Source organism: Bison bison, unplaced genomic scaffold (assembly GCF_000754665.1).
Source record: "Bison bison bison isolate TAMUID 2011002044 unplaced genomic scaffold, Bison_UMD1.0 scf7180017864375, whole genome shotgun sequence".
Lineage (NCBI taxonomy): Eukaryota > Metazoa > Chordata > Mammalia > Artiodactyla > Bovidae > Bison > Bison bison.
Genome location: NW_011494947.1, coordinates 5242051 through 5252660, shown reverse-complemented (window position 1 = coordinate 5252660; position 10610 = coordinate 5242051). Strand labels below are relative to the sequence as shown.

At 57.8% G+C, this 10610-nt stretch overlaps 3 protein-coding genes across 3 annotated transcripts in view; 2 read left to right on the top strand and 1 right to left on the bottom strand.

The window, feature by feature from the left end:
• LOC105000849 (chromosome unknown open reading frame, human C9orf117) overlaps positions 1–1191 on the top strand; it is a 5935-nt gene extending 4744 nt beyond the window's left edge. The window contains exons 6-8 of the mRNA XM_010856909.1: positions 1–135; positions 510–676; positions 840–1191. The exon at positions 1–135 is cut by the window's left edge and continues 15 nt beyond it. Coding sequence (XP_010855211.1) covers positions 1–135; positions 510–676; positions 840–1167 — 630 coding nt within the window. The 3' untranslated portion in view covers positions 1168–1191. The remainder of the gene's footprint in view (positions 136–509; positions 677–839) is intronic.
• On the bottom strand, positions 44–3367 carry PTRH1 (peptidyl-tRNA hydrolase 1 homolog (S. cerevisiae)). The gene is made up of 5 exons (XM_010856911.1): positions 3252–3367; positions 2664–2883; positions 2089–2188; positions 1901–1946; positions 44–1796 (listed from the first exon to the last, which is right to left on the bottom strand). The coding sequence occupies exons 1-5, from the start codon at positions 3345–3347 to the stop codon at positions 1614–1616; spliced, it is 645 nt and encodes a 214-aa protein (XP_010855213.1). The 5' UTR covers positions 3348–3367; the 3' UTR covers positions 44–1613.
• A 746-nt stretch (positions 3368–4113) lies between these two features.
• Positions 4114–10610, top strand: part of TTC16 (tetratricopeptide repeat domain 16) — a 15687-nt gene continuing 9190 nt past the window's right edge. Inside the window, exons 1-9 of the mRNA XM_010856968.1 lie at positions 4114–4201; positions 4839–5011; positions 5340–5430; positions 5584–5727; positions 7133–7233; positions 7336–7465; positions 9274–9488; positions 10147–10391; positions 10440–10599. Coding sequence (XP_010855270.1) covers positions 4184–4201; positions 4839–5011; positions 5340–5430; positions 5584–5727; positions 7133–7233; positions 7336–7465; positions 9274–9488; positions 10147–10391; positions 10440–10599 — 1277 coding nt within the window. The 5' untranslated portion in view covers positions 4114–4183. The remainder of the gene's footprint in view (positions 4202–4838; positions 5012–5339; positions 5431–5583; positions 5728–7132; positions 7234–7335; positions 7466–9273; positions 9489–10146; positions 10392–10439; positions 10600–10610) is intronic.

The window sequence follows — 10610 nt, the reverse complement described above, 5'->3', positions numbered from 1 at the left end:
CGACCCCTGCGGCGGGAGCGGCGGCAGGCCGAGGGGCAGCGGCTCCAGCAGCAGCTGAGCAAAGAGCAGGAGGTCCGGGCGAGCCTGGAGACGGCCCTGGCCCAGGCCACCTCCTTCCTACAGGACATCGTGCAGGTGAACTGGAAGTGGGTGAAAGTGGGGGGGGGCGGGGGAGGGCAGCGAATCAAGGAGCAGAAACTGCCTGGAGACAAGCAGACCACCAGAGATGGCCAAGCCAGGCCCAGGGCCCATCTCTCCCCTGAGAGTTTCCTGGAAGATCTGTCTTTTTCTGATTCTCCAAGTCGAAGAGCCATTTGAGGTCTCAAAGGAGCTGGACGAAGGCCTCTGAGGCCCTGGAAGTCGTCAGTCTTCCCATCTGGAGAATGGGTATTCCACCACAGCCAGGGAATACTGAGATTAACAGGCACTGGGGTTGGAGTTTCCCAGCGGTGGATGCTGGGGCCACAAAGGGCCTGACCTGGTAGGCCCACCCATCCCCTTCTCGGCAGATGCAGCCTAACAAGGAGGACGGTGACTTCGACGTCATGTTCCAGCTGCAGCGCAAGGAGATGCTGCAGCAGTTGCTGCTCATGCTCGGCTCGGCCGTGGTCTCGAGCCCCCAGATGGCCGAGGCCCTGCATCGGGAGAGCCAGCCCTGTGGCCTGCCCAGGGAGGGGTGAGTGCATGACCCCGCATGACCCCGCGTGACCCCTATGGGACACGTCCAAAGGCTGTCCTTGGCTGAGCCGGGGCCGGAAGCCTGGCTCCCCGGAGCTGCTCTGAATCTCGGCTTCCTCGTCTAAGACGTGGAGGGGATGACACCAGTCCCCTCCCCACAGCCAGGGCAGCAGCACCCAGCTGCTCAGGACGGGGTCTCTGCTGCAGCAGCTGTCCGGCATCATACCCTACCGGCCTGGGGACCTGGGTCTGGTACCTCGACGGATCCACATCCCACCCAACCCTGAGGACCTCAGGCTGCTCTCACATACCACCCGCATGGGCAACTTACAGGCCTACAGCAGCCCCGAGGTGAGGGTGCCAGGGGCCCCCAGGGACAGCCAGATGAGGGCCACCCTTGGAAGCATATCACAGCTCTTCCACACCGTAGCTGTGTGGCTCTGTGGATGTGGCTGGACCTCTCTTAAGCCTCCACTTCCCCACCTGTAAAATGGGCTGAAGAAAAGTGTGTCAAGGCCTCAGTGGACCCAGATGCGCCCACACATCCCCTGGGAGGGGAGCCTGCTGGACCCTGTGGGCCCCTCCTCCAAGGCAGGGGAGGGGTGGGAACCCCCCGACGGAGGCTTCAGCTTCTAAGCTGGCACCTTTATTCTTACAGATCCACACCTCTGCTCCTCAGAAAAGGTTCAAAAAGCTTAGTCTTCCTGAAGTTTCCCTACTTTCGAAGTAGGACACGGAGAAAAGACCAACCTTCTATCCTAGAGAAGGACTGTTCTGGCCACAGTCCCCGCGTTAGTCCACAGGCAGCCTGGAGCAGCCCAGAGAAGAGTTATATTAAAAAAAAAAAAAAGACCCCACAGGCTGGCGTGGCACCTCTGTGGGTGGGTGGATGGGCGCGGGCATGACAGTCGGGCAAACAGCCGAGTCCACCGGCCTCAGGGGCCTGACGAGGACTCCCGGCTCCGCTGGTGGATGTGGCCCAGGAGCAGGTCCACAGCACGCTCCAGCACTGGAGGCAGCAGCTCCTGCTCAGCAGGGGAGAAGCGGCCCAGCACATAGGCCTGCACTGCGTCCCGGTGGGTTGGCCGCCCGATGCCCACCTGCAGCCGTGGCATTGCCTGTGGGGGAACCAGAGGGGGCCCAAGGAGCTCTGGTGAGAAGGAGTGGTGGGAGCCCTGTGCCAGCCCACCCGACTCAATGCAGGATGGAGGGGCAGACTTACATTGGAGTTGAGGCAGCTTATACAGGAACGGACTCCATTGTGGCCCCTTCAAGGGATAGGAGGGGGCAATTAGTGCTTCCTTGGGTCAGCACCCTTCACCCCATCCACCGCCGAGCCTGGGGTCGGCACCTCTACCCCCACTTGGAGGTCAGCTTCTCTCTCCCACCCTGACCAGCTCAGGGCCTCACCTGGCGCTTCCTCCCAACTTCAGAGCCACTTTCCCCAGCGGCTTGTCCAGCTCATCGTGTACCAGGTAAACTTCCTCAGCAGTCAGTCCAAACAGCTCCACTTGGCCCAGGGAAACAGTGGCTCCAGTTACTACTGATCTGCCCAGGAAGGTTGTCCTGACTCTGGGCTCCCATGAGGAGAGGCCACAATTAACCCCACTTGGTGGTAAAGAACCCGCCTGCCAATGCAGGAGACATAAGAGACGCGGGTTCAGTCCCTGGGTTGGGAAAAATGCCCCTGGAGAAGAGCATGGCAACCCACTCCAGTATTCCAGCCTGGAGAATCCCATGCACAGAGGAGCCTGGGGGGCTATAGTCCATAGCATCTCAAAGAGTTGGATATGACCGAGCGACTAAACCACCACTACATATAAAGAAACTGAGATTCTCAATTTCTCAGTCACCCAAGGCCAGGCAGCAATTGGAGCTCAACAGGTACCTGGAGCTCTAGGTGAACCGATTTGCTGCAGTCCAGAATGCCCCCTCCGGGCCCCTCCACCCTCCCGGGTGGCACACACATGGGGCCCTCAACTTACCCGCCTGGGCCACACTGTGCCCGTTGAGGTTCATGAGCCTCCGTGGCCGGAGCAGGACCAGCTGGGCATCTCCGAGTGAGGCCTGGGCGAGGTCCGCGGCACAGCGCCGGTCGCGTTCCCAGCTCTCCGCCACCCCCAGCCGCCGCGCCAACTGCCCCAGCACTGCCATGCCCACGCTGTGCCGCGTGCCAGGAAGTCCAGGGTTTCCCAGACCTGCCACCTGCGGGCGACATCAGGGAAACTGAGGCCCGACAACTCTCCCCATAATCTATCTCACAGCGCGCCCCCGCCCGGGGCCCCAAAGCAGAGGAAGGTAAATGGAAAACTGCAGGAATGGGTTAGGGCCACGAGGAGGAATCCAAGAAACTCCAAGACTCTAGAAGGCCAAGTGGAAGCGCCCCCCGGTGTGGGCGGGCAGGGCCCCCCGGTGCAGGAGCGGAGTTCCTGGAAGTCTGGAGCCCATCGAAGCATCTGACCATTTCTAGATAAGAAAACTCAAGAAAGGGGGAGAACTTTGCCCAGGAGACTGTGGCAGAACTGGAGCTAGGGCCCAGGAGTCCCTACGGGGCTTTTCCCCAATCCACTCACCAGCCACCGCTTCCCCGCAGGCCGGGGTTCCAAAACACAGCGGCTCATGGCTCGACTCAGCCACAGCCCGGCGCGCGAGAGGCCAGGGAGCCCCATGCTGCCCCGTTTCAGGACGCGGACCCCGCCCCCTGACGTCGGGGCAGCATGGAGCCAGTCGCAGCCGCCCCTAGCCGCTAACGCCCAATCCCGGGCGGGCCACGTGGCCGCCACCCTTCTGAGGGGCGGAAGTGGCCGGGCGGTGGCCTAGTCTGGGCGTCCCCGCGCATTCCGCGGTGCCGCGTCACAGTCTCCTGCGAGGTTTGTTGGGCTCGCGGAGCCCTTGTTTGACCACTGGATTGGGAAGGAGTGTGCCCTGTTTTGACCCACCCCTGGGACTCTGCCTCGCTGCGGAAAGCCGGCAAGCCTTTTCCTTGGCTTCCCCAGCTAATAAAAACTTGCTAAAGCCATTGCAAGGTGTCATCTCTTAGAGCGTTGTGGGTCGGGATGATCCGCTGGAGAAGGGATAGGCTACTCACTCCAGTATTCTTGGGCTTCTCTGGTGGCTCAGACGGTCAGGAATCCGCCTGCAATGTGGGAGACCTGGATTCCATCCCTGGGTCGGGAAGATCTCCGGGCGGAGGACATGGCAACCCACTCCAGTATTCTTGCCTGGAGAATCCCATGGACAGAGGAGCCTGGCGGGCTACAGTCCATGGGGTCGCAAAGAGTGGGACACGACTGAGCGACTAAGCGCGCAGCCTCTTTCCGTCTCGGTTTGAAATTGGATTTCAGGGATTGGACTCTTCGGGATTCCGGGGGCGTGGCTAAGAGGGGCGGAGCCTGTGGGCGTCCTGGAGATGATGCCTAGCAACGTCCGGAGGAGGGGGCCAAGAGGAAAGTGAGGACCGCGAGTAAGCTGGTCCAGGCCGAGGGGTCCTCCCCGAAGGGGCCTCATGACAGACTCCGGAGAGGTGCGGGAGAAGGCTAAAGCAAAGGCAAAGGGTGGGGGAGAAGTGACCATGTATGGGTTCGCAGGGAAGGTTTTCATTCTGGAGAGGCCAGATCAGTTGTGCGATTCTGTAAAGTCCCTAGCTGCTGTGCAAAGAACAGAGGTCTTAGGACCTGCGGCTGGTGGGGAGGTCGGAGGGGTGGCCGGAGCTGGCATAGAGACAGAGATGGCAGTGACCCAGACGAGATAAGAGGAGGTATCTGAGAGATCTGTAGGAAGTGGGATAGACAGGACTTACAGACTAATGGAACATAGATCTTCTCACAAGACGTTGCTAGACCCTCAGGGCCTTTGGCTTGGGGCAGGGCCTGAGCTGCAGACAAGAGTTTTGGGTATCGGTAGCTGGTAGAAGCTGAGGGGGACCAGGAGGAGAGTAGAGAGCAGTGTGAGCGTGAGATCTTGACCACAGGGGAGAGAGGCAGGACCGCAGAGAGATTAAGGGGAATGGGGCTAGGAGGGCCGCCAGACCCCAGACTGTGCCTCCTCCCAGGCCCCCTTTCCATCCCCTCCCCCATCCTGTAAAACACCCGAGGAGAGTGTGTCAGTGGAGTGGGGATTGTCTTTGAGGCTTGCTCTAGCTTGCTGTTGCTTGGTTCCAGGATGGTCCGGAGCATGACAAAGCTCCCTCACAACACATCCCAAAGCCATGGGTGATTCCTGTGCCAAAGGGGACCCTCCAGCGCATCTTTGGGACCAGCCAAATCTTCCAGAACTTTGATGATATAAAACCAAAGGCTACGGGGTTAACCGTGCCCCTCAAAGTCAGGGAATAGTGAGTGACTCCCTTGCCCAGAGGTCCCAGGTTCCTTCCCTGCAGAGCCACTGACATGCTGTGCAGCCTTGGGCCAGTTACTCTCCCTCTCTGAGCTTCAGCGAGCTCAACTGTATAAGAGGGCTCTTCCACCTCAGCAGCAAAAAAAGGCTGGATGAGCTCCAAGAATGGCCATCCTCCTCTCCCTGGGTCTCTGTCTACCCCTCTTGTCTTCCTACCCAAGTCCCTCTTCCTTGCAACCCATTCCCAAAGCCCCAGATCTATGTCTTGGGCTGGTCCCAAGTCGGCCAGCCCCCGCCCCCCGCCTGTGCCCCTCTGCCCCCCACAGCTACCATCGAGCTCATCAGTGCTTGGAGCAAGAGGACTGGGAGATGGCCGTGCTCTTCTTCTCCCGCGCCCTCCACCTGGACCCCCAGCTGGTGAGAGGGAGGGTTTGGGTGGGCACGGGCAGTTGCTGTCCCATGCTTACACTCTCACCTCTCAGGGCCACCGAGTCCCTGTGGTAGCCAAGTGGCAAACCTCAGGGCGGATCGTGGGGAGGGCAACAGCAGTCTGGGTCCCCTCTCCCTCAGGTAGAATTCTATGCCTTAAGAGCCGAGGCTTATATCCAGCTCTGCGACTTCTCCTCGGCCGCCCAGAACCTTCGGAAGGCCTACCACTCCCAGCCAGAGAACAGCAACTACCTGGAGCGGCTCGCCCTGGTGCTTTACCTGAAGGTGCCCGGCGCTGCCCTAGGCCCATACAAGGCACCCACCTCCCACCCTGGCCTGCTGGCTCTCCCTCCAACTCTGGGGTTTTCCTTGCTCCCAGGGCCAGCCCTGACTCCCTGGTGACCTTCTTGTCCCTGCGTCTGTGTCCCCTCCTGCCACTCCTTCTTACGACCTCTCCCACCGTCCAGGTTCATCCACCACCAGGGCTGGGTATATCCAATAGAACTTTCTGCACTAGTGACAGCAATCACTTGGCACGATGATTACTGTCCATTCTGAGGGCCACGTGGAACTGTTGAGCCCTTGAAATGTGGCTAGTGTGACTGAGGAACTAATTTTTTAATTGTACTGATATTTAATTAGAATCGATTTGAATTTGTATGGCCATGGGCAGCAGGTGGCTATTGTACTGGACAGCACAGCCCTAGAGTCCACAGGCTCCCAGCACTAAAAAGACAAGAGTATCCCCCATTTGCAATGCATAAAAAAGGTGATATTAAGCCATAAAATCCCCCAAAAGCCCTGATTTTTCCCCCCATGTTCACAACTTTGATGTCTTGGTTTTTAATGTCAATAATAATTCAATTCTGGAAATTCCCTGATAGTCCAGTGGTTAGGACATTGCATTTCCACTGCAGGTGAGGGGGGTGGGGGGGGCCTGGATTAAATCCCTAGTCAGGAACTAAGATCCCACTGCCATGCTGTGCAGCCAAAATAATAGGAATAATAATTATTATTATTCAACTCTGAAAAACATTCTTAAAACCAGACCACATGCTTAAACTGTCTGTGGGGGTCCTGAGGCCAGTCTTGTTCTTTCTGTGTGCCCTTGGAAAGGTCACTTCACTTCTCTGAGCCTCAGTTCCTTCATCTAAAAGGGGAATGTTACCTAGTCCCAAAGAGATATATTTAGGGTTTTGTTTTTTTTTTTTTTTTGCTGCACCTGGGCAGCTTGCAGGATCTTAGTTCCCCAACACACATCCTTGCAGTCAAAGCACTGAGTTCTACCTACTGGACAGCCAGGGAGCTCCCTAAGTTATATGTATCCCTAAGAGTACAGAAATTCCCTGTATTCTTAATACAGGGCTTGGCACCTGGAGCCCTGGTCCAGGAAGGAGCCTGTTACCGTTAGACCTGCTGTTCTGATCCACCTCTCAGGTTTTCTCTTTTTTCCCTGTTCCTATGTCTGTATTGCTATCTCTCTGTCACTATCTGTATATTTCTGTGTCTTGCTGTCTCCCCAGCTCTGTATCTCTCTATGTCTGTATCTCTATCTCTTAAAATCTCTCTCTGATCTGAAGGACTCTGTCCCCATCCCTTGTCATTCCACCCCAGTGATGGCCATCCCTCAATTCATGGAGGCTGCTGGGCTGGGGTTATAAGCAGGATTGACAATCCTCTGTGTCACCAGGGCCAGTGCCTTTTTGAGCAATGCGCCTTTCTGGATGCCTTGACCGTTTTCTCCCAAGCCTCTGAGCTCCAGCCTGAGAAATTCTGCTTCCGGTATCGATGGTGAGCACCCTGATCAAGAGCTTACTAGCCTTTGTCCCCCTCAGGGTCCCCTTCCTGCCCCTCTCACTGGGCAGACCAAGCACCTTTGCCCTCCGCCCACAGCATGGCCTGTCTCCTGGCCCTCAAAAAGCATCGTGAATGCCTCTCATTCGTCACCAAGGAGGTGAAGCAAGGCACCACCAATGCGGATGTCTACATCCTCCGGGCCAGGCTCTACAACTTCTTCCAGAAGGTAGAACAGGGCGGGCAGGGCCGATGGGTGGGCCTCCTCCCCGTTTGGGTGCTGTGATTACAGGAGGTGGCTAGGCTATCCACCAGCCCAGAGGCCACAGCCCGCAGTGTGGTGGGAGCCCTGTCCTTCCCGAACCCTGACCAGCGCTGACCACTCCTGCCCAGTCAGGTAGTTGTTCCAGCATCATTCAGCCCTGGTTCTCTGCCAGGCCTGCGCCAATCCCTGAAAACCACAAGGTGAGAAGCCTCAGCCTGCCCTGCCCTCACGGAACTCACAGGCCAGGGGAAATGGCCCCCAGCAAATAATTACACAAGGACTGACTTCCCAGTTATGTGAAGCACCATCAGAGGCCACCAGGCATCCCTTAGATGTGACTTGGGGTCATAAGGAAGGAGGGGCTGCAGGGATGAGAGAGTGATGGGCAGGATCTCGTGAACCCCAGGGCACCCTGACGTCTTCCTGGGGAGCAGCAGGAACCTCAGAAGGGTGCTCCCTGGGGCAGTGGGCCTTAGAAAAGTACTTTTGGCTACCAGGGGGCATGTGGGCTCGGGGGGCAGGGGCAGAGGGGAAAATCCGGAGACTGGAAGCCTGGGTACCATCCATCTGGATAGGAGTGGGGCTCGGGGAGGATGGGCAGGATGGTGGCAAGGATGGGGGGCAAGTTCTTCAGACCTTTGGAAGCAGGACCAGAGACTGACTGGGGGGCTGGAGAGGTGAGAGTGAGGAAAACAGAGGCGCCCAGAACAAGGCCTGTTGTTCCAGTTTGGCCAGGGTGCTGGACAGGGGGCGGGGGCAGGGGGCAGGCAGGGAGACTCAGGAAGGGGAAGAACATGATGGGCTAGAGTGGGCAGGGTGTCCTCAGGGTGCTGGAACCAAGAGCCTCCCTCTGCTGGGGGCTGGGCTCTTGTGTCCCACAGGTGACTCAGTGGGAGAGTCTCCTTCAAAGGTAGGAGACTAGTAATTATTGACAATTATCGTTGAGTGTTGGGATTGCAGCTGCTCCCTACAATGCATAGACACATTCTAAGCACTTCACTCACATTTGTCTCTAAGGCTGGAAGTAACCCTCTGAGGTTAGACACAACCCACTGTCCTCTTCTCACAGATGAGGAAGCAGGTTCAGATGGTCTGGCTAACTTGCTCCCCTTGAGCCCAAGTCCACCTGTTCCAAAGCCCTGTCCCAACCTCTGCCATCTTTCCCCTCCCACCCAGTGTCCACACTGCCCCTCTCGCCCTCAACCAATTACCCCACAGGACATGGGGTGCTTGCTAAAACTGTTGACTGACTGACTGACTGACCTGCTCACCTAGTGGAAGGTGTTTGCCTAGGGATGTTTTCTGCTCATGCCCAGGCCTGAATCTGTTCTTGGTTAGAGTTGTCTTGGGCTTAAAGGTCAGAGGTGTCTGGGAGGGTGTACCGGGGAGGACAGGGAGACCATGACAGTCATGGTCAGGAGACCATGGCCTCCCCCTACCTCAAGTGAGCCTCGCAGAAGTCCTGCAAGGAGGAGGCATCTGTAGCTCCATTTTACAGAAAGAACCACTGAGGCAGACCTGGCTCACCTGAGGTCACATCTGGAAAGGGGCCAGTAGGGATGGGGCCTTGGATAGGATTTTCCCACAATGCTCCCTCCCTCCTTCAAGAGATAGAAAAGGCAAAACAGCAATGGAGGGGAGGAAGGGGCGGTGGGGCACTGAAGATGGGTGGCATGATGCTGGCCTGCCCAGAGGTCTGCCTCCCCACAGTGAACAGGGGAGAGTTCAGCTTGGGTGCAGCCCTGACGCCATCCCTGCCTTGCACCCCACAGCCCAACCTCTGCTATCGAGACCTACACAGTGCCTTGCTATTGGATCCCAAGCACCCACAGGCCAAGGTGCTGCTCCAGGTGATGGTGGGCCAGGCTGAGCAGGCACGCCAAGATGCCAGGGTCCTGGCCGTGCAGGGCAAGTTGCAACATGCACTGCAGTGCATCAACTGTGCCATTGAGAACAACCCTCTGGACCCCAGCTTCTTCCTCTTCCGGTATTGGGTGGGGAAATGCTGTCTTGGGTCCCAGGCTCTGCCTTGCCTCAGATGTGCTGTGTGATCTCAGGAGAGCCCATGACCCTCCCCAGGTCTCAGTCTCCCCATCTAGTCTCTAAGGGTTTTTCCCTGCTCGCCATCAAGACCGAGGGATCATGGGAGGTGGTTTCTGCTACTGCTTCTGGAGAAGGGGCAGGCAGCAGCCTGTTAACCTGGGAATCCTGGACCCCCAGGACTGCTGAGCAGTTTATACTGGGAGGCTCAGCCCAACTCAGCCCAGGAGAGGAGGCTTAGGTTTGAATTTGCGCCCCCTACCTCCCCAGCAAGGGCTCAACACCTCATTCTGGGCCATTTAACTTCCCTGACCCTGGGTTTTCTCAAGAAACAGTGGAGGTAAAACATCCTGTGTACAAAAAGCCTTAGCAGAGTGGCTGGCAGGCACATTGCTCCCAAAAAGAGAGAGAAGTTATTTGTAAAGGAAAGTAGAATCACCAGGCTAGCTCAGTAGCAATCGGGGAGCCGCACAGGCCAAATCTAATGCATGAGCGCGGAGGCCCCCCTGCCACCTCCAGAGGTCAGAGGACCCAGAGCTGCATCCACTCTCTGGGACACTCCGAGTCGGTGGGGGTGCTCTGGCTCTCATATGCCTCTCCCGTAGGGGCACCATGTACCGACGGCTCCAGGATTTTGACTTGGCAGTGGAGGACTTCCTGAAGGCGCTGGACATGATGAGCGACCACCAAGAGGAGCTGGTACAGCAGGCCCAGCGCCAACTGCTGCTGGCCTACAACGATTTCGCGGTGCACTGCTACATGCAGGGAGCCTACCAGGAGAGCGTGCTGCTGCTCAACAAGGCGCTCAAGGACGAGCAGCAGGAGAAAGGCCTCTACATCAACCGCGGCGGTGAGTGGGGTCCCGGGGAGCCCGGCGTGAGCCCCTTGCCTCTCTAAGGCCTGGACTGGGCGCTCGAGGGCCCCGAGGGAGGGAGGGAGGGAGAAGAGGCCGAAGAGGAGTCTCAGTGTCCCACTGAGACACTCTACTGCGGGGCGGGGCGGGGGACGTTGTTTGAGAGACCACCTGGCTACATAGTCCTTCAAAATGCTCAGATCAGGTATCTGGAAA

What these genes read in the sequence shown, in the direction of transcription:
- PTRH1 (XM_010856911.1), bottom strand. Translation starts at nt 3,347, where the DNA reads ATGGGGCTCCCTGGCCTCTCGCGCGCCGGGCTGTGGCTGAGTCGAGCC. An exon ending in CTGCGGGGAAGCGGTGGCTG is followed by an intron (nt 2,884 to 3,251) that starts GTGAGTGGATTG and finishes TGTCGCCCGCAG; the next exon opens with GTGGCAGGTCTGGGAAACCC. An exon ending in GCACAGTGTGGCCCAGGCGG is followed by an intron (nt 2,189 to 2,663) that starts GTAAGTTGAGGG and finishes CCCTGGGCCAAG; the next exon opens with TGGAGCTGTTTGGACTGACT.